This window comes from Hippocampus bargibanti, linkage group LG11 (assembly GCF_051943395.1).
Source record: "Hippocampus bargibanti isolate YZ-2025 linkage group LG11, ASM5194339v1, whole genome shotgun sequence".
Classification (NCBI taxonomy): Eukaryota; Metazoa; Chordata; class Actinopteri; order Syngnathiformes; family Syngnathidae; genus Hippocampus; species Hippocampus bargibanti.
In genome coordinates this window covers 15,187,390-15,215,286 of record NC_142744.1, presented here as the reverse complement: position 1 = coordinate 15,215,286, position 27,897 = coordinate 15,187,390, and the positions used below count along the sequence as shown (strand labels likewise).

Here is a 27,897-nt window from a genome sequence, read left to right as displayed (position 1 = left end):
GTGCAGTAGCATAATGACGTGTTTTCTTGAATGCAGCCTTGTTGAGTATTCGACTTCCCCCACCCCCCAACCTAAGGTGCCAGCGCCAGTGGTAAGCGCGTAGAAAACCCAAACAAACACAAATAGCTACTCAACCACGGCGTTATACTCACCACGGAGTGTCGTTGCGTTGTGATCGGACTGCTTCGTAGACCCCCGTTTTGCTTTGGAGAAGGTACGCGGAATTATCAGAGCAACACTTGCAAGTTAGCTCGCTAACACCGAGCGAGCTGATAAATGTGTGCTGCCGCTGCTAAGGTAGCCATTTTGAAACTGTGTTGTTCCAACGATGCCAGCTCTATTTACCTTTACAGTGTGTTCGCGACAACCGCGAAAACGGTCTATTCGCGCGGTTTTGGTTGCGTGTAACGTCTTAACTTGTTAGCCGTGCGTGGATGAAGGCGGTTGACCCATACGAGCTCATTGCATGACACCTCACAGTTTTCGGATTCAGTTAACAGGCTCGGTAAGAGCAGCTATTAGCTAACACTTGCTACGCGACTGTTCACGTAGGTAACTGCACAAACGAGTTAGCAACCAAGTTGATGTCTATTTTAGAGCACCTCCCGGCAATGGTTGGCTTTGATTAAATTTCGACATTTGAATCGTTTTTTGTCAGACTTGCACCTTTGAACACTTATCAACTTCTAAGCAGGGAGAAACGTGTGCTCTGCGTGTTGAATGGGTCCCCTGTCGACCAAGAGGGCACGTTTGTTTGTGTCCTATAATGGGAACGTTTCACTTTATAACACTTGTATTTAGACTGTTAATCCAGCAGTGGAACATCGCTGGTGTCCGTAGTAGCTTGTGCGCGTCGCAAACTCATTGATGTTCAGCTATTACGTAAGAGTTCAGTGCGAAAGCAATGCTGTTTGCAACGAGCTTTTTCGGTTTTCTGTTTGATGTTCAATTGTAACGTAATGCAAAATAGAACGAAACAGAAGTCTGGTTCGTTAAATCGCAGTTTGGTTTAGTATTCCTGCAGTGGGTTCCTTCCGCCGTGGGAGAAGTGAGAAAATACTCTGGATATTTTTGCATCGGTATTAATATTTCATTAAAAGCTGCCACACAGTCAGCTTTCGTCGTATGATGGCCCCAAGAGCACAATATCTCTTGATTTCGATTCGCAAGACATGTAAAGCATTCACAAAAATTATATATCTGGGACATTGGTTACCGTATTTTGAGTTTGGTGGACAATTTATTTTTACATAGACTGCTGTAACAGTTAAGTAATTTGTTCTGTGGCTCAATTGGCATATCTTATTAAAACGAACAGAATGTTCTGGCACAAAAATGTGATGTTTTTTTAGCTCAAATGTTCATTCAACTGGAGGTAATATTTGTGATTGATGGTTTTTTTTTTCCTGACTGAAGTCTCTGAATTGCAGGTGCAGCTCCTTTGCAAGATCAACAGAAAACCAGGAAGTAAATAGTAAACTGTTCATTCAGCAAGGCAAAAGCTTCTCAAACCAGGAAAACATTGTCAACACGTTTAGTGTTTTGAGGTAGCATTTTTCCTTGGAGAAGTCCGAACGATTTTTTTGGGACAAGACTGATCATGATAAGTGAAATGTTTACACATTTTGAGCTCTAATATCTATGAAATCAGAGGTTCGCCAGCTTTCATCTTCCAGAAAAGTACACATACTTAGATGGGAATTCTACAAATATGAACGTGACTTACTCAACGATAAACACATGTATATAATGCATAATCCACCGAGCTCTCTATTTCTCTAACCAGAAGTGAAAATGCAATGTAGCTAACATAGGTTTGTTATCTTCATTGTCATGTGACTTTAAACGAGCAGGCATCTTTACTTTCTAACTCTGGCAGTCTTTTCACCACATGAATGAGGTGAGCAGTGGGTTTCCTACAAAAGACTGTCTCTACACTCTTTTTTTTCTTGTATAAGTTTCACTCAATTCTAAAATGATTCGGTAAAAGTTGACTTGATGCCAATACCTACTGGCCCACAGTGTGCCAGGACGACACTTGTTTCATTCTTCCCGTCTTGGTGTCAGAGTGGAACTGCTTCACAAACTGCTGTCCATGTGCATGGGCAAAGCCCTTCAACCCTTTCAGAAGCTTACGCCCGAGTTCTTCTACACCGGTGGGATATATGACCCCTCATCAATAGAATTTTTTTTGCCATTCGGCAGAGTCTGCTCTTGTTTTTTGTGTCCCAGCTAATTCATTGAACAACTTAAAACCGTATCACTCGGCCCGAGATTGGCTTCGGGAACATCTTGGGAATCTTGTTCCTCGGAGACTTCTTCACTAGCGTGTTTGGAAATCCATCCTCTTCCTTGTTTGGCTTGTCATCTGGAACACCAAGTCAAACTGATTCCTGCAACCCTTGACCCGTCTCCCAGTGATCCACCCTGGACAACGCGATCTGCCTCTTTGAAAAGGGGCTGCGCTGTCCTGGCCGAAATTTAGAGGGGTAGTGTTTGTGTCGCTCCCCGTCTGACAGTGCCATCAGGCCTGAAGAACAGAGGCCAGACGGACGAAGGGAGAAGGCAGAGGACTTCAGAGCCATTGACTCTGGGGTAACTATTACAACTACAATGTTAGTTCCAACCATTCAAGTGACTGTTCTAACACCCAATTCTTTTGTAAGATCCTGGCCATGAGGTTTGATGCCTCAATCCACTGACCAGAAACACTGGACCTAAATGGCGCAGCATGACTTCGTCCCTGCCTGGCTTAACTTCTCCACACCCCAGCCTGCCAAGGTTTGTATGAGAATGTTATGCGTGCACGTGAGAGTAAGTGAACCAGACACGTCTTCAAACCTCACTGAGACACGATGTGCGCAACGAGTGAGTTTGTAGTCAGCCTCAGGCACGTAGATGTTGTGAGAGTAGTAGTCAAATGTAGTGTAAAACACCTCATTCATATGTATGGTGCAGATTCTGGTTGAAATTTGTCGCAGGTCAATTGAGATTCCACATTTGACAGATTACGATGAGCAAATGTGGTGTGCACAAAGCAATTAGTTGTCCAGTTGTTTGATTGCGTAGTGATTCTTGAGATGCTGTTTGAACCGAGACATTTCCCAACTGGACGACTTAACTTAAAACACATTCAAGATAGAGAAAACAAGAAGAGCCACTGGTTTGACGACAGTGTTCCTGTTTGTTCAGCGATTGCAGCACAATGTTTAATGCCATTGTTGTGGCTCCGGCTTTGTGGTGTTTTTAAAACTGGCGCTTGACGGAGTGTTTAAGTCGTTGTGGAAATCTATGCTGTCTAAATGCTTGTATGTACCCGTACAGCTCTGACACAACCCACACATTTTTGCTGTTTTACAATTGCACAAGTGCGATCATCAATTGGTAGTTCAAACCTGCCTTGAGAATTGCCTTTCACCTCATCGACTATCTGCTGTATTTCTTGCCGCCTCTTCCAGTCCACTGCTGCCACCCTCGATAAACAAGGCGAGCCCCACCACCACAGGGAAGGCAAAAATGCTGTGAGCCGCCGCCGCCACAACTCTTCCGATGGCTTCTTCAACAATGGCTCCCTGCGTGCTCCAACAGGTACCGTTAGTGACAAAAACCACTTCGTAAGAGCAAGGACAGATTATGACTGAAATACTTGATATATTACTTCACTGATTCATGGGAATAAAACCGATAGATTAAAGGTACCTTTAACGGGTGAAAATTCTGCTGTGGACAAAGCAGAATTGAAGCCATTTGTCGCTCGTGTTTTCATATGGTGCCACTTGGCTCATTGTTGTAGGTTGTCTCAAACTCATGTAGTGTGTTTTGCATGACAACCCCTCTCCGTTCCATCAAAAGATAAAAATGGATTTGTATTTGTCAGGTTGTTGATGCGGACCATGGGGTCAAACTCATTTTTGTCGCCAGGCACATTGAAGGGACTGTTTTCCGTGGTTTGGATTGGATTAGCCTTTATTCGTCTTGCAGTGGAGAAATTTACATGTTTTGTTTTATAAGGCAGCTCTAGATGAAAGTGGAGAGGATCAAAGCGTTCTTTTCACCAGTGGATCAGGGACGTGATGGTGAAATGTGCACGTCTGCTACAAGCTAAATGTTGAAAGCAAACTCAAAGCTGTACCAATCCATCGACGAAGAGACTCTCACATCTCCTGTCCCAACACTTCCACATATGCATTGGCGCTCTATGCGGCCCAGAGCTGTCAAGCGATGACAGTCAAATGGCACTGACAAACCTCGCAAATCATAAACAGTGCTGGCATATTCGTGCTGCCGAAAAGGCGCAACTGCTCGGCAGAGTCTCCTCCTTGATGATTGTCATGGCCAAAAATGCTGTAAAACAATCCGTTACACACAATGCACAACAACTCAGTGGCAAAAGAAAACACAAAAACAACAAAAAAAGCAAAGCTCATGAGAGCATTTGCTGTTGGCCCCTTCTTGGACTTCAAGAGTAATGGTTGATTCAACAATTGTTAAAACTACTGTACTTTAATGATGAGTTTGGTAACATGAAATAGCGGAAATATTTTGTTTATTACATATGAGATGTTGACATTTTGGTCCAGATTTTGGCAATTATTGTAGAAGTCGATATGTTTGATTTGCTTTCGTGGTCGACCTAAAATGATGTGGCATGCCATATCTGGCCCCCAGTCCTTGCGTTTGACAACTGTAGACTCTTTTCTATCAGTGCTGTAAATTGTATTTCACTCTTCAAAGTTGATTCTATTAGGTTCTCATGCAGTTTATGTCATTGAAATGATAGTTCTATAGGTGTTTCATTTCAACAGTAGGAGTCATATGTATTGCACATGCTTGGGAATTACAGCAGGGCTACAGATTCTTCTATGTCGGGGTTACAGTGAACAGATTGAAAATTAATGGGTGGCAAACATACATGACAAAGTCAGAGATGGATGTGCAAAGTCACCAGCAGTCGGTGTCAAAGAATGAACATCATTGTATGGCGCTATCTGTTGGGCGTGGGCGATATAAATTATAAAAAAAAAAAACATTTTTAAAAATTGCCATGCAGTTATGACATTTGGGAAAAATCCTTCCATCCATTTTTCCCGAATCCGATTCCAGGTTTGGGTGTGCAACTGTACTGTACAACCAGACCGATGCTGTGGAATATTCAATGATGATTGTTCAAGTGATTGAATCCCAACTAACATTTGACTGTTGTACAATACTGTTATTCTGAAGTATTTTTTTCAGCCTTACAAGAAAAAAATCGGCTGCTTTTCTCCCTCTACCCCCATATGTAATACATGTAATACTAGACAGTCAAATTGTAAGAACTGCGAGTCAAACTAAACTACAACAACCTGTATTTCCTGCTACAAACAGCGCCACAAAACCACACAGTCTTCTTAATCCGTTCCTACTTTGGGGGTGTAAATGTTGAATGCAAAAGTTATCGATATTTGAAATCAAAGTTTTAATTTTCCAATTTTATTATTTTGGGAAAAGCCATAGTTTCTCCACAATGCTCCCTTTGTGGAAGATGCCATTCATGCAAATCCAATTCTTATTGAATGCCTGCCAACATTACTGTGGCATAAGTTCATGTCAGATATATTGTCCTCACTCCATCAAGGAAAATGTCACAATATGGAACTATACTGATGAATAATGTAAAAAAACACCCGCTGGGAACATAAGCCACAACCAAATCAAATATTTTGGTTAAATATGGTAATTTCAAGGCATATTCATCACCATTAAATGTATCTTATGAACACTATTTAACTTTGGGATCATTTTGATTTATTCCTCCCTACATTGATTCCAATTCACATTTGTTCGAGTTTGTGTCAGATGCTTAGTTGACTATTTATATCACTGTTAGGAAAAGCCATTTATTGCACGTTTTAGCTCTCTCCCCACTCCCAACACAGCTGAAACAAATGATCAGCTCCTCAGCAAGCTCTGTTGAAGCCTGAAATGATCATGATCAATTTAATTTGGGTGTGTTGGAATACGAGAGATCTAAAACAGACAGGATACGACTCTCGAGGAGTTCCTTACCACTGCTTTAAATAGTCCCGAATGTTGGTCACTGATTGACCTAAGATTGACACCAGTTTTATTTTAGTCTTTTCATCTATTTATATTGCCTCCATCTACGTATTTGTGCTCTCTTAAACATTTGGATTGCAGGGTTTTAAATGTCAAAATGTTAACGTCGACAAAAAGCGACCAATGGAAGATCTCAAGAGGTACATTCTAGCATTGTGTCGCATTGCTCCTTGCAAACACAAACCTGACAAAGAATTACTTCAATAAGTCCACCAGCCCGTCCGTCATTGTCGCTAGCCAAAACATGTCTCATTCATTCAACACCAGCACCAACAGAATTTTGAATGAACATAAATCTCTAACATTTAACATGATTCCAAGTACAGTGCGACTAAGAAAACAAAGTGGGGTGTGTGCTTGAGTTTAGTTGTTTTCTATTTTTGCTTCACCTTCAAACATTGTGTCTATCACTTCAGTCATACGTTCTTTGCTCATTTCCACTTCTTTAGAATAGCTTCTTGTGCTTATTCCAAATTCAGGACAGCTTTAATGAGCACTTTGTTGCCTGTTTATAAATGTCTCTCATCTCATCTCATTTTCCGTACCGCTTATTCCTCATTAGGGTCGCGGGATTTATAAATGTGATGACTAGAAATTCTGCTATCGGGTTTGTGTGACCATTTTAATGCATGCACTTTTGTTGGTTCTTACAAGTAACTTTTGAAACAATGTCCCAAGAAGCATTTTTTCGATTGATGGTGTTTTAAATTAAAAATAGCAAAACTCTCTTGGCATATTAAGCACATGGTTCTTGTGCTGATGAGGTTGGGGATGAATTGATTAATTTTCGTGTCTGCTTTGCTTTCAGCGGTGAGTTTGCAAAGTGTTGTTTTTGTATTCTTCCAAATCCTACAGCAGACAGTGTTGAATAATTCTATTTATTGCTGTGAGATTGAAAATTAAAACCGCAGCGGTGAACTGTGGGTGACCCAGAAAAACGCTTGTATATTGTTGTCTTGGAGACAACTCTTGCCATTTTTTGGATTACTATTGATCGTGATGGGAAATTTCTACATTTAAAATTGGCAACAGCTAAATCTGTAGTTGCTAAGCAGTATGACTGCTGTTTTTTTTTTTGTTTTTTTTTTTTGGGCGGTGGGTTTTTTTATTTTTTAGGTGATGGGTGGCAACAGCCCTCGCTGCTTCTGAGACATGACTCTGTGGATTCAGGCGTGGCCAAAGGGGGGCACAGCGGGCTAGCAGGGGGCTCGTGTTGGAAGGACACACCCAGCTGGCATGGAGGTCCGAGGGGCGCCCAGGATGGCCACCAGCACCACCACCACCAGGGGCGGCACCCGAAACGGGGAGGGGGCGACAGAGACAGGCAGGGAGGGCACCGGCAGCGCAATGGCAACTTCCATCCCCGTAAGGGCACCTCATACCAGGACAAGTTTCCCAATGAAGAACGCAAAGACAATAAGGATGACAAGCTGAAGTTTGTGGAAGAGGACTTTGTGAGTAGAATTCTTTTTTAACTACCTCATAATTTGTGATTCAATCATATAATCCGCTAAAATAAACACATTGGGCACACATATTCCCAGTGTTGCACTGGTTTTCATCTTAACCAATTCATCTATTACTGCCTGCAATGTTGAGAAACACAATGGCTGTATTCTATTACATCACAAGCCTGCGCAAACATGATGAACAATAAGAATTCTTACATCTGAAAGTCACACCTTTTCTATTGGACTGCTGGAATTTTCTGCACCCCAGTCAATTGTTCCGCTTCTTTTGTAGCCGTCCCTCAACCCTGAAACAACTGGAAGGCCCGCGACTCAAATGAAAGCAGTTGCCCCCCATGCCGGAGTTTGGGGTATGAGCTCCATGTCCGTTCGCAGTCGCACTTTTCTTGTTGTTTTTTAATAGTTGCCTGGAATTTTTCTTCTGCCCCAGAAAATCCTCCGAGTGGCAAGCAGATGGTCTCCAAAATGTTGGTTATCAAGAAAGTATCCAAGGAGGACCCCAGCACCGCATTCTCGGCGGGCTTCGCGAGTGCCGGCGCCTTGCCAGCTAATGGCGCAAAGGCTCCCATCACAGGCTCCAGCGTCTACAAGAACCTGGTCCCCAAGCCTGCTGTGGCTCCCACCAAAGTATGAATGACGATAGTTTGTCAAATTTGCTAACTAATACATATGATGATTGATCGATGTATCTATTGATTTTAAAGAGCACCCAGTGGAAAGCCGGCGCAAGGGAGCTCGCCAAGTCTGGCCGAGATTCCGTCTTCACTCACCCCGTCTCTGCGGCCAAACCCAGCACGCCGGTCAGTGCACTACAGCACAACACCCCGAAAGAGGTGCGCTTTCTTCATTGCTCAACTCAAACTTTGAGGGTTGATCGGTTGGCTTTACACTACAAAACAATACATTACATGTTGATTTATATAGTGCTTTAATGACAGCTGAAGCTGTAACAAACCGCTTAACATGGACAGGTATCATATCCAGGAAATAAAACAGTCACAAAGATAGTAGAAAGCACCAGGGAGTGAAACCAAGATCAAGTCAAAATCATGCTGAGTCGAATGCCAGAGTATTCCAAGTGAGTTCTGATTTGGGATTTAAAGATGGGCAGTGAAGGGGCTTGCCGAATGTTCAGTGGCACGTGTTTCCAGAGAGTGGGACCAGCAACGGTAAAGGCTCGATCCCCTCTCAGCCTCCGTCTAGTTTTTGGCACACCTAATAATGTCTGGTCTGCAGACCTGAGGCGTCGGGAAGGTGTGTGGAGGTGGATGATCTTGGAGAGGTAAGTAGGAGCAAGATCATTTAGAGATTTGAAGACAAATATCTTATAATAACTCTAAAGAGTGAAGGGATGCCAGAGTAGGAGTTATGTGCTCCCTCTTAAGAGTACCAGTCAAGAGGCAAGTCGCAGCATTCTGGACCAGCTGGTGACGCTTCATGGAGGATTGGCTGACTCCAAAGTAAATTACATTACAGTAATCGAGCCGAGATGTGACAAAGGCATGAATTACTGCTTCAATGTGCTTTAGTTTGTTTGTTATTATTTGTATATGTTATAAATCAAAACAGGTGTTTGATACATGAATCAACCAATATACAGCCCCAGTTCAAATAGCGCTGGTGATTAATATCAAGCTGTTTTCATTTTGGTATCAAGAGAACCAGACGACATCTCACATTGGACCGGCAATAACTGGCCACTGTGACGCTACAAACGGGCCGTTCTTAGACACTAATGGCGACTAAGCTTAGAGTGTCACAGAATGGTCCAAGTCCATACTACCTAGATAACATTATTCATCCAGTAATTGTGCCTCTACAAAGAACGTCACTGGCCTAATTTCATCTTCACAGAAGACAATACTCCAACTCATCGAGGTCGCATCATCAGGGAACGGAATTTGGAAACTGGTGTAACTCACAATGAAAACCTGTGGGATCAGCTGAGTCGCCGTGTAGAGGCTTGAAACTCTGCATCCCAGAACCTCAATGCATTGAGCGCTGCCTTTCAAAAAGAATGGGATGGCATGCCTGAGCAGACAAAAAGTCGACTTGTGGACTGCATGAGACGTCATCAAACACTACCATATTTTCCAGTGTATAAGGCATACCCCAAAGCCTTGATTTTCTTCAAAAGATGACCAGAGCCCCTTATATATGAACTAATATTGAACCACCACAGGTCGTGCAACTACTGTCAGCAGCCACGACTCCATTTCTCCCCACAGGAGTAGTGCATAACCCCAGCCTCTACTGTAACACCTTTTAATGATGCTGTGCCTTATATTTGGAAAAAAATTCTATACTCATATACAGTATTTGGAAAATGTTTTTCATTCATTGAAGGTGCACCTTATATATGGAAAAGGTTTGAAAAGACACCATTCATTGTGGGTGCACCTTATACACTGGAAAATATGGTAATTCATGACCAAGGGCGCATGACTAGTTATTGAGATGTTGCAATTGTTTTCTTGTGGTGTACCTGCCATTGGTCTTAACTTGTTTAAAAATAAAACACTGAGGGGACCTTCAGGGAAAAAAAAGATTTTCATTAAAATAAAAGACACTAGGATAAATTATCAGAATGTGATTCTTTTTCAAACTCATTCAACCCCAACACGCATACATATCTACCAACTTCACATGATCACAAATTAGTCAATCCTTTGTTTGTATTAGGTGGCTGCTTATGTGTGCGTATGAACCCCCTATTTTTCTGGTAGCAAATCACGTACATTCACCGAAAAGAACAATGACGTGACAGCTCTATGGTCAGAAAGGCAGTCAAAGGAGAAACAGGAATGAACCCGATATATTTTTGGTATCACCATCTCTGCAGCATCCTTCCAGCACGACGCCTCCCATCGACATTGTCCCGTCAAGGCTGAAACTGATGCGCCGCGGTCCGGACCGAAAGAGTGAGTTCCTTCGAGCTCTGAAGGATGAGGGCACCGGAGAACTGACAACAAGCAGCAGCCCAGGAACATCGGGAGAGGTCAGTCATGCCTCCTTGTCAAAGGTCTATGGACCCCCAGTGAAATATAATTTTTAACGTGTGTATTTTATTTCTTCCAGTCATATCATGTATGTTCTAGTTTGAAAACTATGTGGTTGGTTTTGCATGGAGACTTTTCTTGCTGTTCAGACTGAAATCATGCCGACTGAAGATCACCCATCAAATGTGACGTGTGATGTGTTCTGACCTGTCGTTGGCATAAAATCAGAACAGCCATTTTATAGCCATTTGCCACATGGGGATTGGTCCAGATTGAAATCATTTGACAATTTTGGCACAGTCAAAGCGATTGTTTTCACCCATTGATTAAAGCAGCAGCTTAAATAAAAGAAGTTACAAGTAGTGTAAAACAAGTTCTGCTGTTGCAGAGGAGCTCTGGTTGGTTGCTGCCCTTTTTCAACTGCGTAAACTCTACACCAGGGGTGTCAAACTCCGGTCCTCGAGGTCTGTTGTCCTACATGTTTTCGAAGTCTCCCAGGTGTGTTGCAACAGGGAGACTTGGAAAACATGTATTATTTGGGCCCTCGAGGACCGGAGTTTGGCACCCCTACAGTCTGTGTTTAGCTTGTAGAATTGTCTGCATGATGTCTATGATCCACTGGTAAAAGTTTGTTCTTTGATTTGGAATGGCTTCAAACATCAAAGCATATGAAGAAAAAGTGGTTCGGATTGCATAACTGTCCATGTTGTGTTTATTATTTTATTTTACGTCACATGTAAAAGCTTGGCCAAAACAAACATGCAAATCAAACCTCTGAAGATGGAGGGCACTCATTCGCCGTGGCGACCCCTGAAGGGAAAAGCCGAAAGGAAAAGAAAATGTTATTTTATTTAACATGTTTTGTTAAGGGCGGCCCGGTAGTCGAGTGGTTAGCACACCGGCTTCACAGTGCAGAGGTCGCCGGTTCGTGTCCCGTTCCGGCCTCCCTGTGTGGAGTTTGCATGTTCTCCCCGGACCCGCGTGGGTTTTCTCCGGGTCCTCCGGTTTCCTCCCACACTCCAAAAACATGCATGGCAGGCAGATTGACCACTCCAAATTGTGAGAGTGACTATTGTATGTCTTTGTGTGCCCTGCGATTGGCTGGCAACCAATTCAGGGTGTCCCCCGCCTCGTGCCCGAAGACAGCTGAGATAGGCTCCAGCAACCCCCGCGACCCTAATGAGGAATAAGCGGTACGGAAGATGAGATGAGATGTTTTGTTAAAGCGCTTTCACAACAGGCACACGACGTACCGTGTTGCATAGTGAACACCAAGACGTTGCATACGCAGCCGGGTTAGGACAATTAAAATCATCCCATGATATAGTTCGGATCGGCAAAAGGACGACCAGCTCCCAACGATTCCCAACGAAACGCCATCTCAATAAGGCATTTGTGTTCTGATTAAAGGATTTTATACAGATGATTTCCATTCCGCTTGGAAATTTGGTTTCTTTCTAATTGGTATATCAACCAGAGTGTCTGAATTGTAAAATTCCTGGATGTTAAATACTGACATGTTGGAGGCGAGGTGCATATTTTGTCGGTGTCTGAGGGTTGTGTGATTGTGTCCAGGGTGAAAGCAGCACTCCGGAACCCAAAGCCTACAGTGAGGATGTCTGCCATGAGAATGGGTTGTCTTACTCCCTCAGTGACTCTGACACAGAACACCTGTCCAGCTCCCTGGAGGCTGAACACAGGTAGGCCAACACACACACACACACACACACACACACACACACACACACACACACACACACACACACACACACACACACACACACACACACACACACACACACACACACACACACACACACACACACACACACACACACACACACACACACACACACACACACACACACACACACACACACACACACACACACACACACACACATCAGAGGCTCAAGTTTTATTTGGATCGTGTCTAAATTTTGTTTGGAATCATTCTTAACTCATTCACTGCCAGACAATGTGCAAAAATGTGTCCACTCCAGTGCCAGTTTTTTTGTCATTTTCACTCAAATTGCAGGACTCAAAGTAATTCTTTTACAATCACATTTTATTTTCTATGGCTACCCATGAGTGTTCAATGTGAAAAATGTTTTATTTATTTTTATAAATAAATTCAATTAATTATTTGTGAATAAACATCCTGCTTGGTTAGTACGTGTCTGTTTTGGGATCCCAAACATTCCACTACGTTCCGACGAGTCATCTGCTGTCACTCTCGCTCGGAACGTGACAGCTTCGGATGACTCGGCTACAGGATGTTCTTTTCTCTTCAAATATCTATCCAATGACACTTGCTCTCACTCCCACAGCCACATCACTAGATTTCACAGCCTCCTTATTCTTTAATATCGTACTGATCGTAGATTTCGCCATGCTGTATTCCGTCGCCAGATCAGACACTCGCACACCTCCTTCATATTTTGCGATTATTTCTTTCTTAAATGCAATAGTTGTACGCACTACTTTTCTTTTGTCACTTTAAGCAGCACTTACTTTCTTTGGAGGCATGATTAGGGGCTAAAACTCTTCGTACACCTATATTAAACGCTAGAGCAAAACGCAGCACGTCCGCTACCGACAACAGTTGGCCCGTGCGCCGCTCAGCTCCCCACCCTCGCGTACGCACTCACGCGTCATATTGGCGTTCGAACACCAATTGATGTTCGAGCACCGAAGCAAGAATATCTCGAATATTTTGTTCGAACACCGATTTGTTCGAACACGGAGGCGTTCGAGAACCGAGGTACCACTGTACAGTACTCCACTCTGTCCCTGATATTAACACATTTTTTCTCCTTTCCTCTGGGCCTTATTTGCCCCAATGAGAAATTGGATTCTCTCCCTCCCTCATGTCGCCCAGTGTTTTTCTTACTTTGATTCACGCTTATTATAAATTCACCTCCAATTTATTCCAATTATTATTATTATTATTATTATAATTATTATTATTATAGAATTTGCTCATGGCCCCTTAGGTCAATGTGGTGAATGAGTGAATCGTAGATAATTCAATAAGCTGTAAACGTAGACTTTGAAGTCCTGTTTGTGATGTAATATAGGAAAAGACATGCCAAGGGACATAAGTCTTCTTGTGCCGGTCCCAAGCCCGGATAAATAATACAGAGGGTTGTGTCAGGAAGGGCATCCGACGTAAAAGCTGGGACAAAACAAACATGCGTATCATACCTCTGAAGATGGTTACTGATTCGCTGTGGCGACCCCTTGAAGGGAAAAGCCGAAAGGAAAAGAAGAAGATTTATTAATTTAAATTAATTAGTTTATTTTTATAAATGAATTTAAATTATTTTTTTTATTTATGTAAAGGAGCATTGTCATCAAATAGTGAGGATAGTTTTTGCTTTTTTGAATATTGCTGTGCCGATGACCATTTTGTGTTTGGGAGCCTTTCACTGAGCGAGTTGCTTGTTCTGTAGCCACAAAGGAACACAAGTCTTCTTGTGTCGATCCCAAGCCCGGATAAATACAGAGGGTTGTGTCAGGAAGGGCATCCGACATAAAAGCTTGGCCAAAACAAACGTGCGGATCAAACCCCTAAAGAGGGAGGACACTGATTTGCTGTGGTGACCCCTTGAGGGGAAAAGCGGAAAGGAAAAGAATACTCAAATTGCAGGACCCACAGAATATTGAGTTTTAGGACGACATAAATATTCAATTCAACGCAAGAAACCTTGGACTCTCTTCTTTCATCAGAAAAAAAAGTTAATTCCCAAGTTATATGGGTCTGGAGTTATCAGAGCTTGAAATGGGGGCGGCCGTACAAAAGGCAAATGCTGTTCCCTCATGGAAGCGAAAAACATTGCCAGAGGTCTGACAAGCGCTCAAGTGGCACCCCCCCCCCCCCCCCTCCCCGCAAGAAACACCAAAACCCGAAAAAAAATTGGGAAGGGCGCTCTACATCATGCTTTTCAATTCCGAAATAAAGTCGGGAATAACATTGAATGCGAGTAAATTTTTGACACACTTTCTTAGCATTTTGCTTTACTCGCGCTGGACTCAAAAAGGACGTTTTTTTAATGCTTTCCAGCCACTCCAAGTAATTATTTGTAAACAAGTGTGTTCGAGTGGATAGTAGATCGGCGTCACAGTCCCTGTGACCACATGGGTTTTCTCTGCGTGCACTAGATCACACCCACATTCTAAAAAACATGCATGGCAGTGAGCACGTTAATTCCTAAATTAGATGCGTGTGGACTTTTCTCAGCTTGAAATGGGGGCGGCTGTACAAAATCCAATACAATACATACATATTGATTTATATAGCGCTTTCACATCTGAAGCTGTAACAAAGCGCGAACATGGACGAAAGGCAACTGCTGCCCCCTCGTGAGAGGGAAAAACATTGCCAGAGGTCTGACCGGCGCTTTATTGGCACCCCGCCCCGCAAGAAAAACCAAAACCGGAACAAATTCTGGAATGGCGCACCACATCATGCTTTTCAATTCCCAAATAAATTCGGGAATGGCAGTGAATGAGTTAAGATTTGAACTGTGACGCTACACCGCAAATTCCATCAATTTTTGTAACACTAAGACGCGGTTGTCCTCTTGGTGAACATGCTAAAATAGTTTCATGTCTATTGCATGGGGCAGTAGTGTGTCAAACTGCGTATTGCAACCAAAATAATCAATATTGTCGCAATCTTACAAGTGGCCATTGTTTTGAGGTGGTCCGCTCCTGCAATACTTGCTGCATTTCTTTTTCTCGCTTTTTATTTTTAACTCGCAGCCTTTTATCATGACTTGTCATGATAAACTATAAAGCGCTGTAACAATCTGTTTTTGACTCCTGGTACCTACTTGGCAATGTCATTCGCTGTGTTTGCCAGGGAATCCTGACAGGGTGGATTATTTTTTCTCATACCACCACTAATTAAACTGCTACAGTGTGCAACCAAGTGCCATTGAAATTACACTGCTGCCTCCGTTTATGAACTTAATTGGTTCCCAAAAAGTGTGTAAGGTGACAAGTTCGTCTGCCAAACATTTATTTCCCATAAGAAAACATTAAAAATGAGAATAATCCCTTCTCAGGTTCCCATAAAACATAATTTTCTACTAAATAAGCCTTACAAATACACAAAATATACCTTATTTCATGTATAATAAATGTGCTCTTGTATTGGAATTAAACTGTACGGTGTAATAAAGTCGTTTTATGTACCTTTGTGGTGGTAGTTATCAATGGACGACTTAGCGTAATGGTACTGGGACAGCTAAGTCACACAAACGTGTGACGTGTTTTTCGATGATCTCCATCTTCTGCTCGACCGTAATTTTCTTTTGTGTCCTCTACGGCTTAACAGTAGTGTAGCATATTTCTGGTTCCTTCAGGGAGGGGCTAAATGTAGCATATGCCACATTCCCACGTGACATCGCGGCTGTGTCGTAAAGCAGGATTGTTGACGGCACCAAGTTGATAATGACGCAGTTGTAAATAAAGACCTTTGACAGGCAAGTCGTCTCCTCTCGTTCCTCCGACATAACAAGTAGCCTGTGGTGGGGTCTTTTTCGGTCCCATAATAGCAAAAGTACTCCACTCGATAACAACCCATGTCTGCACTCAAAGGGGGTGTAGAAAACTCGTCCGCCAGCCACTGTGGCGCTGTTTGACCGTGTGGTTTGGTGTTCTTTCGCCAACCACTCGTCCGCCAGTCACCGTGGCGCTCCGTTTGGTTTGTTTGCTGAAAACTAGTTCATATGACAAGATTATATTCTCGCAAATTTGTTTGTAAAGCAAAAAGTTCCTCAGCTAAAGCGTTCGTAGACCGAGGTATCACGGTACATTAAAGAAAAGATATACATTTTTAAAACAGGCCTACTTTCATGTGGCGATAGCAATTATGGGAGGGAGGTCGCAGGATTATTTTTCGTTGGTTTCCTTCACTATAAATTATGATTCAAGCAGGGATGTCAGTTCGAAGAAAATTAATTTGGAGCAATGTGTTTGTCCAGGTTGCTGAAGGCCATGGGCTGGCAAGAGTACCCCGAAAACGATGACAACTTCCTGCCTCTGACCGAAGATGAGCTGCGAGAGTTCCAGACAAAAACGGAGCAAGTGAGCGACAGTCCGGTTGATTGCTGCCACGTAAACAGATCAAACGTGAGGTCACACGCTATCCTTCCGTGTTGTCTGAGCAGCTGAAGCGCAACGGCCTGCAGAAGAACGGCATTCTGCCCAGGGCGCGGGGTGTCACCCTCCACTTCACCCCCTGGAGGCGTGTGGCCGAGGCGCATGTCGAGGAAGAATCGGAGTCGGAAACCAGTAGCAGCAGCCAGACCTCTGATGACGACGACTGCATCAAATCTTAGCGTGGTTTTACGGAACAAAAAAAGAGAAACAACACAACAGCCAACACATCTCAGCAAGCCACCCACCCCCCTTTCTATCTCATCTTTTTTTTTTTTTTTTAAAGAGCACCATTTTGAATTTTTGATTATTTTTTTGTCGTTCTTGCACAAGGGAAAAACCAATCATATCCCAGTGAAGGAGGAGATCTCTGCTCTGCCAGACGTTGTTTTCCCTGCGTTTCCTCCTTCACTGCAGTCCTGCTCTCTGACCCTGCCCTCATCCACCTTTTTCTTCCTTGCTTTGTGGAACTGAAGTGTTCATCGAGAAAAAGGGCAATGAACGCACACTTGATTCTGCTTTAAACAGACTAACTCATTTCATTGATGATGCTGATGACACATTATTAATGATATTAATAAAATTGGTTCCTGACAAGCTGACGTTTCAAGCTGTTGACTGTGATGTTTTGAGTCGAGTGGATCAAGCCCAAGTTCATCATCCTCAAAAACAGAAAGATTATCCCACCTATTTTACTCATATTGGCTCAATTAGAGCACACCGAAGAGTTTAACCGAGAACGCATGGCCTACAATGAATAAAGTATTCCAGATTTTAAAAAGTAGTGTCGCGTTGTTTGAGAAAATGTCTTCTTAATGTTAAATACTAAGGGTCACATTTATGCCCCGTGTCAAAGTTGGTGGGAGGGGGGTTGACCCAATTGTTTACATATGTGCCTCATAGTTTGAAACGCATTATCTCTCACTCTGCTACCCACCCCACTCATCTGTATATTATGGTGTGTTTTCTGTTTTGAGCCTTCAAAGCGTATGCTGGAGTGGAAGGGAATCGAAAGCCATTTTGTGCCCGAGTTGTTATCTTCTTACCCCAACAAACCCGATTCACTTGTTCGCTATCATTTCAGGCCTCTTTAAAGGACAACCAACGTCACTTTTTTGTTTTTTAACTGACATCAGGAAAAACGTTTTATAGCATCTAAAATACCCAAAACACACCGTATGATATTTTTATTCAAATGCAAAACACCAATAAAATGACTTAAAGTGTCCAAAATCTGCAAAAAAATTGAGCTGCAAATTGGGCATTTTCAGAAAGTCCCGCCCCCAGTTCGTGACGTCACGCCAAGACGTCTTGCATTGCTGGAGAATAAAAACAATGACTTCAGATTCGGATAATATGCTTTCTTGTTACTCATCCTGTTATGAATATGATTCAAATAGTTCTGAAGAGGAAAGCATACATGTTTGCAATCGATTAAAGAATTTATTCCGTCATTTTGAGGCAAACGGGCAGGGGGGAATGTCGCACCCAAAAATGGCGACCTGCTCGCGAGGAAAGAATCAGCCCGTTTCCACAGGCTGATAGATTCCTTTCATGGAGCTTGGACTCCACTGCTAGCTACAATGTGTCTTTTTGTCGGTCAGGGAGGGGTCCTTTCATGACGTAACGTGTGGACTCGTCACCAACTCAAAAACAAGACTTCCTGAATGTTCAGCGCGAGTCTTAAAACGTAAAATATAGCTATATGCGGTGGAATCTTTGTAAAATACACTCAGTAGAAGTCATTTGAAGCCATTTTACAAATTATTGACACAATTTGTCCGGAGACGTCGGTTGTCCTTTAGGCGAATTACTTGACTCGGGTGTGCTGAAGTAGCTCTAAAACAAGCAATACATGACGCTTGAGGAACCGGGGTTCCCGATTCCCAGTACACAAAGTAAACTGGGACCATGTATTTGAAACGCGCACAAGAAAATGCTCATTTGTTGACAATCGAAACCAGCCGTGTCACGTGACCGGTGCGGGAAGTGGATCGATGGCTTCAGCTTATGGCGCCATGAAAGTGTGCTGCCATTATATGGGTCACAATGCAACGGAGAAAGAGCCGGATCTTTTGCCTCCCAAATGGATCCTCAGCTTTTTTTTGTTGCTTAACTTAATTTACTTCCAAAGATAGTGCAAAATTATATGTAAAATGAATTACTAATGTAAAAAAAAACATACAATATATCATTTTTAAATGTATATGGCTTTATTTTCAGTATATTCTTCTGAAATTAAAAAAAAACCCATCTCAAGACAAGGCCGACAAAAACTTCCGATCTCTGTGTATATTCCTTATATTTTAACTATGTATGGTAAGCTTTGATTACCACACCACAAATGATGAATTACAATTTTTAAAAGAAAAAAAGCAGCATCCAGGTCAGTTTCAGCTCGTCTTTAGCAAAGATTACCATGAACAAATGCCTCATATGCAGTGATGTGCAGTCTGGGGAGGCAGGTGAGGCCTCACCTGTCATCATGGAAATATCAAATGAAAAAATAAATTAAAACAGTTATATTTATTTAGTGATTTGTACTTTAAAGTTCTTTTCCATTTAACTTCACCATTTTTGGATTTTTTTTCAAAATCGCTGAATTTTCACATTTACCGTTCAAATACTAAGTAGAGACGAGCAGTGAGGCAGCAGCCGGCTGAGCCTCAACATGGATTGCGCAATCACTATGCTTACTGTGCTGGCTTGCTCTGCAGTGAGACCACATTGCTGTCCCTCTGCATATCGTTATTAAAGTGTTCAAACACTTTTAGTATATGAACTAAATTTCTACAGTTTAGCTGGTGTATATAATGTAGAGTCACTTTACATTATAAACACTGTACCACAGTGTTTTATTTTATTTTTATCAAAACTGTGTGGATAGGTGAGGCACACAGTTCTCCTGCCTCATGACAGGGGACGCTGGTGATTAGAGATTATTCTTGCGACTCCTCGGCTGCAGAATAATAGAATTAGTGAGAGGAAGCTACAGTAAACAGCAAGTTAAATGCAACCATCCAGTCATTTTTTCGTGTTGCTTGGCCTTATTTTCAGAATGGAGGATTACATATCGAAATTGAAAGAAATAGAGAGACTTTTAAAACTGAAGAAAGATAAGGGAGGCTTCTACAAATAAGGTATCGATGCCTTTCTTCAGAAGGAGCGGTGCATGGACTTCATTTATAAGGTAACACGATAACGTTTTTTTTTAATTCTTTTTTTTCTATGCTAAAGTTTATATAAAGAATGCTGACATGACATTAAACAAAACATGTTAACTGTTGCCAATCAAATGGCGAATAAGGTACTCTGTAGAGTTCATGTTTGTAAATCTGACTTTGATGACGTCAGTTCCTCATCAGCCATGAACCTCACCGCACGTCACTGCTCATATGTATATATACACACAGTATATATAAGCCTTTTTCTGTTTGTGTGTCGTCTTTTACCACGGATTTTGATCAAACACGCGCGGCTTCAACAGAAGGGGGCGGATCGGCTCCTATGAAGAGTTGCCTCCAGTCGTTCACTTCAAAGAGCCGCTTCAACAGCCGCTTCGTTCGCGAACAACACATCACTACGAATACCGTGTATGATTATAGTTGTAGGACGTCAGGTCAGTGAAATTTGATTATTCATTTTCGCAGACATTGAGGCTTTAATAAGTGCAAGTATGTTAATCAATTCGAAATTCAGAGTTAGATAGCAAAGGGCTTTAAAGACTGCTAATACTCGTTCATTTTCTGCACGTTTTGCGAAGCACCAAGTGTTTTCGTTCATCTACTGTGCATGGCAATAATGTACCTTCGATCGAATTAAGGCAAGAATGATCTTTCCACTGTGTGATTGTCAATTGTAAGTAGAAGAGAAGATTGCAGCCTATTTAAAATATAAGTTTTTCGACCGGTCATTCAGTTACACTGAAGGTTTGTGTATAAACAGAGGAAGGTGGACCTGAGGGATTGATTATGATGTATTCCGTTTCAGAATCAATTATTTGAAAGTAGGTATTGCCCGTATGATATTTCATGAAAACATTGTAAAGCAATGACTATCTACTACTCAGTGAAATCTGAAAAAACACAGGCAATGAAGAAACATTTTCAACCAAAGAGCCGCACCTTCATTTTATTGGGGGGCATTAAAAAAATGTGAATCAAGCAGTGGGTCCATTCATATGTGCATGTCAGTTGATGTCTGTCCCACCGATTGAATGAGCCACACTCTGACATCTTTGGAATGCCTCTGGAAACTGGACAATAGCCACCAAAAGTGTCCATTCACGCATATCACATGTCATCTCAGCACTTGATGAACTGGTGCGTGACTTCATATATTCCCACTGACTCGTTAACTTTCTCATCATAGTCCGTCCAATCCTGTGGACAACATTTGTGAGTGTGAACAAGTGAAATGTGTTCTCTGAAACGATTGAAGCAACAATGCCCTGAATCGAATGAAACATCTTTGAAAGATGTTGCATTGAAAACAAGTGCTCAGTGTTTCATGGCATTCAAATTCAACTAAGCATTTCAGAACAGTACGATTATTATTATTTTTTTTTTGTGAAAATAAAATCATGTGGTCAATCATATTTTCAGAGAAAATGACAATACTACAGTCAAACGTAATCAGCAAAACAAGTCTTACTTTCTCGAGTAGGTTTACTTCAGGAAATGGCGTTCCAGATTCTGCTCCCTGGGCCGCAAAGCCAGCCTGAAGGGGTATTGAAAGGGAAACTTTATGTTGCTCAAGAAGAACCAGAGACACTACAGCAGTTTCAAGAATGTTTTTTGTTTATTATTCCCAATAATTTAGTGCTAAACTTGGAGTTTTTAAAAGGCCATGGGAGGAAAAAAAAAGTAAAAAAATTTGGTAATGTTGGTTGTTTTTAATGGCACAAAAATCCAGCAATTTCAATTTTGCAAACAATCATCTTTCATGGATGACCCTTTGCGCCCATTCGTCCGTTATAAATGGAGTTACATACTTGCGGTTGGAAATCAACAGGCTCCAGGCCTCGACATTCAAACTGCACCATCGTCTTGAACTTTTCACTGTCCTCAGCCTTCGATGAAGCAGACATCAGCCAGGTTAAGTGACAGACTTGAAAAGTGGCTTTATGAATAGGTAGCGTGGAGGCTGTATGCTTACGTTGTATGGCGCAATTGTTTCTCCAAGGATATCTGCACAAAAAAATGTGTTTTCAGAGTTAACACTAATCAGAATCAGAAAACCTTTATTTGTCCCACAATGGGGATATTTGCAGTCCACAGCAGCAATTTGAAAGGAGGATGGGGTGAAAGGATAGACAACAAGATATTCTAAGCATAGTAAAATAAAAATGTCAACTGTATTCTGTAAATGTGCAAAACAATTTCATAAAAAAACTGTATATAGAGAAATTATCAAGAAAGGCATATTGATATATGTAGCTGTATTGCATCAACCCATATTTACAGTACAAGTGTCCAATTATTATTTTTTTTTCCACATTTGATTATTGAGAATTGCAAAGCCTGACAGCAGTCGGTAGGAACGAGCGGCGGTATCTCTCCTTCTTGCAGCGTCTCTGGCTGAAGGAGCTACCCAGTGCTGTCAGGGTGGGCAGGACGAGGTGCAAATGGGATTGCCAAATTCTAAGACATCAGCATACAGGTTCTTACCGATTGAATTTTCCCTGGAACACAATTTACACTTCTGCACCATGCTGGCACTTCCTCTACCTCCTTTTAACGATACACTCTCCTGAGCATAGTGAACAAAAAGTGAGTAAATATAGGACAAATGAACAAAGGAAATAAATACCATAAAATATGTCAAGCATCGTTCTTACTGCCAAGTTGATGTACTGCCATTTATCGGGAATCTCTCCACAGTTCCCACACTTGAGCTAAAATATAGAGAAAATCATGTCAGAGATATCGCCCTTCTGATGATATACTGTAAATATGTTGTGAGTCCTTTGTGTCTTTGCACTGTGATCGGATACAGCCATTGTCTGTAACTCATTGGTACAGGGAATATTTTGTCAATAAAAGCTTGGAAGAAACTGTTCATCATCTCTCGCCTGTTTTCCAATAATCAGCATCCTCATTATCTGAAATTAAACGAATACACGGACAAAAAAGGCCACTCTCCTCCAACATAACCAATAGCGATTTAGGGGGAAAAAAACAGGTAAATATGCAACATGACACAAGAGATTCACGTACTCACCAACATTTTTATATTGATTCTGTTTGTGGATAAGCCACTATTTTCCAAAGTAAAGTGTATGTTTTCAAATGTCTTATTTTGATTAAACAAACCCGTTTCATGATTAAGAGGATCAGAAATTGGTGGAAAAGTATGCTTTAATAGAGGAATACAGAAGTAACAGAATAATTACTGATGAGTTTGAATCAGAGAAATTGAGACAAATCAAGGTTAAACAATATTGTAGTTCCAAACAATTGCTTCGTTATTAAAATAAGTTTACACTATTTCAAAAATGGATCAGTTGTCTATAGATAGAAGATAGAAGTTCTAAAAATACTGTATGAATTTGTGCTAACATGCACTTCAAAATATGTACTTCGTTACTTTGACACAAGTGTACATGTTTAATCGGTACTTTTATCGAAGGCGTTTTGTTTAAACCACGAACTTGCAATTAAAGAGAGTAATTAGAGTACGAGTGGTTTTGCCACATTTGTAGGTCAGGACACTTTGGATGATCAAGTTTGAAGGAAAAATGCAGGACGTGTTATATGTTTAGCTAGAATTGGCAAACCATCAGCATTAGCTTGACAGACACCCCCAACCTTCAGAAACCAGCGAAAATCGTCCCCCACTGGTCTCACGTTGGTGACATTCTCAAGATTGGCTTTGAACTGTAGCCCGAATTTCTGTCAGGAGAACAAGAAAAGATAACAGGTGCACAATGTTTTCGATGTTTGTGGAACGACGTGCGAAAGCTCAACGTACCACCATCTTGGTTTGCTCTGCTGCGTTCAGGAAGACTCGGTAAATTGAAACGTTGCAATCTAAAAATACAGTACTGATCGTATACAGTAGTCTGATTTTATTGGCTGGTGGTTTTGGCTGTCTTTGTTTTCACTTTTACATTGTAACTGGCGGGTATATTGTCGTTGGTTGCCATGACAACAAAAATATAATTTATTTGGTCTCGTTCTGTAAAAGTGTTTAACGTTTCTATGCAAACCTTTATATGTGTGTTTTTCTTAAAATCATCTTCAATACTATGCTTTGTCATTATCACTTCCGCGCCACGTGTTTTTCGACAGAACGAGAGTAACTGCTAGAGAGAGAACGACAGTTTAATGTCGACGTCAAAGTTTTTCTACTTTCGGTTAATAAGGTGCACAGGGTACGTTATTTGTTTATTTACTGTATGTCTTGTCGAACTTATTGTAATGCTAATTGTCGTTTTTAAATGTCCTTTATATTGTTAACAGTGTTCGAAGTGTTCCACAATAAACGTTGTGACATCGTACGAAGCGTCATACTTGACCGGGGTAGATACTGTAATGCCCCTCAGCGTGACAAATGATGCGCAGAGTCGCTGGTATAGCGAGTCGGTCTTTTAACAAATTTAGCAGTTTTATCACACAAACAGGAGCTGTTGTTACGCCACAACTCACGCGCAGACAATCCCTCAGGCATACTGCCTAACCCCCGTTCTTGGGTCCTCCCTTCTCTCCGTGTGTGTCGTCACGGGACCCCAACAAGCCCAGCCCCCAAACATGCATAACACAAGCACTGAACGTTACACTACCCTCCCCTTTATGAAACCCTCGCCCCGAGGGGTCAACAAAAAAAGTCCTCAAGTCGCTGTGGCCTTCGTCTGCGTCTCTGTGGTCGACCTGGCTGTGGCTCGGTTCCCCCCTGCGCTGGCTGACTCGGGGCAAAACTGGAGGAGGGTGGGGAACCTGGGCTAACCAGATTACCTGACGTGGACGAAGCAGACCCCGCCTCAAATACAGGAATACTGCTGCCCCGGTAGGGCGCCAACCTGTCCCGATGTAGAGCAATTTTCCTGCCCCTGGGGGGGACCGCTACCCGATAAACAACCTCCCCCACCCGCTCGAGTACCCGACAAGGGCCATCCCAGTGGCTGTCTAGTTTGGGGCAGCGGCCTTTTTTCCGTTTGGGCGTATACACCCAAACCAGTTCCCCGGCCCGTAAGTCTCGCCCCTTGCTCCGCACGTCATAATTCCTCTTTTGGCGTGCTCCGGCTTTCTCCAGCTGGTCCCGTGCGAATGCGTGCGCTGCCTCCAGTCGATCCTGCAGTCGACGGGCATACTCCAGCCCCGGCTGGTCCTCTGGGCCGCCTGGTGGTCTTCCAAACGCCATTTCTGCTGGTGTCCGTATTTCCCGGCCCAGCATCAGCAGAGCAGGGGTACAGCTGGTGGAACTCTAAACCGCTGATCGATAAGCCATCAGCACCAGTGGGATGTGCCTGTCCCAGTCACGTTGCTGTGTGGAGGTGAGGATGGCGAGCTGCTGTTGCATGGTGCGGTTGAATCGTTCCACAAGTCCATCACTCTGCGGATGCAAGGGAGTGGTGCGCGTCTTCTGCATGTCCATGCGTTCACACAGAGCAGCGAACACCCTGGACTCAAAATTTCTGCCTTGGTCACTGTGGATGATATCTGCAGTTCCAAACCGGCAGAACATGCCCTCCAGTAGCGCATCAGCTACTGTTTCCGCCTCTTGGTCTGGCAGTGCGTATGCCTCTGGCCACTTGGTAAAATAGTCCATTGCACACAGCACGTAGCGATTCCCTCTGTCTGTCACAGGGAAAGGGCCCATGATGTCCACAGCAACTCTCTCCATGGGCGCACCAACCCTTTGTTGCTGAAGTGGTGCGTGTGATTGGGCTTGAGGTCCTTTGTAGGCCATGCACTCATCACAGCGCCGACAGAAGTCCTCTACGTCCCGTCGGTGCTGCCCCCAATAGAACCCTTGGCGTAGCCGTCGGAGGGTCTTTGTGCTGCCAAAGTGTCCCGAGCCGGTGCCCCCATGACATGCTCTCAGCACCGTCTCTCTGAGAGCTCTTGGCACGACCACCTGCCATCTCTCTTCCCCGGTGGCAGGTTCTTTCCAGGCTCTCTGCAGCACGCCGTCCTTGATGCGTAAGCCATCAAACTTGCTCCAAAGGCCTTTGGAAGCAACAGAGAGTCCCATCACGCCTTGCCAGGGCGGCCTCCTGCCACTCTGGACCCACTGCCGCACGGGGTTGAGATCGTGGTCCTCCTGTTGTTTTGAAGCCCACTCAGCAGTGTCCACAGCCTCCAGGGTGCAGCATGTCGGCACAGCAGCAGCCGCTTCCCCGCAAAGCTCCAACTCCCTGGCATCTCGCCGGTCACAATAGCTGCAGCCACTAATGGAACATGGCCGCCGGGAAAGTGCATCTGCATTAGCGTGCTGAGCCCCAGCCCGATGCACCACAGTGAAGTGGAATGCTTGCAGCTCCTCAAGCCACCATGCTACTTGGCCTTCTGGTTCCCTGAACGACATCAACCACTGCAGTGCGGCGTGATCTCTTCTGATGGTGAAGGGCACGCCACACAGGTAGTACTTGAAGTGGCGTGTCGCCAGAACAACTGCTAGCAGTTCACGTCTTGTAACGCAGTAGCGTCGTTCACTTTTATTGAAAGTGCGGCTGAAATAGGCTACCACTCACTCACCTTCTGGCCCCACCTGGGACAACACTGCCCCCATGCAGACATTGCTCGCGTCTGTGTCCAGCAAAAAAAGGCAGGGATGGATCAGGAGGGGTGAGGACGGGAGCGTTCATGAGGGCTTTTTTTTAGGCTGGAGAATGCCTCCTGACAATCCGGCAGCCACACGAAGGGTTCATTATCTTTCAGGAGGCGGAACAAGGGTGCTCCAATAGAAGAAAATCCTTTCACAAACCGCCTGTAGTATGAAGCTAGTCCCAAAAAACTTTTTAACTGCTTCTGGTCCCTTGGTACTGGCCAGTCTTTGATTGTGCTGACTTTCTCCTCCAGCGTGCCGATGCCCTTACCGTCCACTAGATGGCCCAAGAATTCCACTTTTTGCTGCATGAAGTGGCACTTATCTGGGTGCAGTTTCAGCCCAGCTGCCGCGATCTTCCCCAGCACCAGTCTCAGAGATTCCAGTGCCACTTGAAAAGAATTACCATGGACAAGGACATCATCCAAATACGCCAGGCACTTTTGCCTCGGAATGTTTGTGAGTATTGTGTCCATCAAACGCTCAAATGTCCCTGGTGCATTGCATCGGCCAAAACTCATGACCTTAAACTGCCAGTGTCCTCGTGTGGTGCAGAATGCCGTCTTGGGCTTGGACTCTGTGGTGAGAGGGACTTGCCAGTAGCCACTCCGCAGGTCAAGTGACGAGAACCATGCAGAACCCGAGACCAGATCCAAGGTCTCGTCTACGCGTGGTAGTGGGTAGCAGTCTTTCTTTGTCACCTTATTGAGCGGTCTGTAGTCCACACAAAACCGCGATTTGGTGCTCTTTTTCTTGGGGACCATGATGCCCACGGACTGTCGGAGGGCTCGATAATCCCTGCCTTGAGCATGGCACGGATCTCTTGATCTGCGGCTTCCTGCTGGACTAGAGGCAGGCGTCGAGGGCGAACCTTCACTGGTCGCGCGTCACCCGTGTCGATGTGGTGCTCGACCAAGTGAGTGAGGCCCACCTCATTCTCACTGAGAGCAAAAATGTCATTAAATTCCCACAGTACCTGCCATAACTGCTCCTGCTGCTCGACACTTAAGCCATCACAGTTCTTCTGCCAAATGGACCGGATAGCCCCAGTCCGGCTCTCTGCTGATTGACCCGGGGTCAAATTGACTGGCATGGCTGGGTTGCATCCAGTTGGCGCCCCCGGTGGGTAGACCATAACAGGGCGAGCGAACTCTACCCAATCTACCGTCGAAAGCTGAGGAGTCAGCACTGCTGCTGTCTTGGTCAGGCTGGTTTGGGTCATCGGTGCATCCGTGCTCTCTGCTGACGGTTCCGCCGTGTTGATGGCCACCTCTGGTGCACTCTGTCGAGACGCCGTGATCAGCTCCACATGCTGACCGCTCGGCAGGATGAGTACTCCAGCTCCCAAGTCCACCACACATTTTGCGGCTTTTAAAAAGTCTCGTCCCAAGATA

General features: G+C 43.6%; 2 protein-coding genes across 7 annotated transcripts; one reads left to right on the top strand and one right to left on the bottom strand.

The window, feature by feature from the left end:
* Positions 1-56: 56 nt before the first annotated feature.
* On the top strand, positions 57-17,337 carry gpbp1l1 (GC-rich promoter binding protein 1-like 1). Of its 5 annotated transcripts, none has more exons than XM_089008360.1 (12): positions 57-214; positions 1,431-2,595; positions 2,667-2,781; positions 3,459-3,588; positions 7,270-7,553; positions 7,843-7,918; positions 7,999-8,195; positions 8,273-8,401; positions 10,411-10,566; positions 12,143-12,267; positions 16,561-16,663; positions 16,747-17,337. In XM_089008360.1, exons 3-12 carry the CDS (start codon positions 2,722-2,724, stop codon positions 16,915-16,917), a joined length of 1,431 nt encoding a protein of 476 aa, XP_088864486.1. In that variant the 5' UTR covers positions 57-214; positions 1,431-2,595; positions 2,667-2,721; the 3' UTR covers positions 16,918-17,337. The 5 variants fall into 5 exon arrangements, with proteins under 5 accessions (XP_088864486.1, XP_088864482.1, XP_088864483.1 ...); XM_089008356.1 differs by having other exon boundaries at positions 7,216-7,553; XM_089008357.1 differs by having other exon boundaries at positions 59-297; positions 7,216-7,553.
* Positions 17,338-20,838: 3,501 nt separating this feature from the next.
* czib (CXXC motif containing zinc binding protein) lies at positions 20,839-23,738 on the bottom strand. Of its 2 annotated transcripts, XM_089008626.1 has the most exons (8): positions 23,708-23,738; positions 23,545-23,628; positions 22,575-22,631; positions 22,405-22,486; positions 21,893-21,924; positions 21,729-21,806; positions 21,389-21,454; positions 20,839-21,117 (listed from the first exon to the last, which is right to left on the bottom strand). In XM_089008626.1, exons 1-8 carry the CDS (start codon positions 23,711-23,713, stop codon positions 21,040-21,042), a joined length of 483 nt encoding a protein of 160 aa, XP_088864752.1. In that variant the 5' UTR covers positions 23,714-23,738; the 3' UTR covers positions 20,839-21,039. The 2 variants fall into 2 exon arrangements, with proteins under 2 accessions (XP_088864752.1, XP_088864753.1); XM_089008627.1 differs by lacking the exon at positions 23,708-23,738 and having other exon boundaries at positions 23,514-23,701.
* Between the last annotated feature and the right edge of the window lie 4,159 nt (positions 23,739-27,897).

What these genes read in the sequence shown, in the direction of transcription:
- gpbp1l1 (XM_089008356.1), top strand. Translation starts at nt 2,722, where the DNA reads ATGGCGCAGCATGACTTCGTCCCTGCCTGGCTTAACTTCTCCACACCC. An exon ending in CTCCCTGCGTGCTCCAACAG is followed by an intron (nt 3,589 to 7,215) that starts GTACCGTTAGTG and finishes TTTATTTTTTAG; the next exon opens with GTGATGGGTGGCAACAGCCC. An exon ending in CTGCTGTGGCTCCCACCAAA is followed by an intron (nt 8,196 to 8,272) that starts GTATGAATGACG and finishes TTGATTTTAAAG; the next exon opens with AGCACCCAGTGGAAAGCCGG.
- czib (XM_089008626.1), bottom strand. An exon ending in AAACAATTGCGCCATACAAC is followed by an intron (nt 21,807 to 21,892) that starts GTAAGCATACAG and finishes GCTTCATCGAAG; the next exon opens with GCTGAGGACAGTGAAAAGTT. An exon ending in AAGTAAACCTACTCGAGAAA is followed by an intron (nt 21,118 to 21,388) that starts GTAAGACTTGTT and finishes TGTTGTCCACAG; the next exon opens with GATTGGACGGACTATGATGA.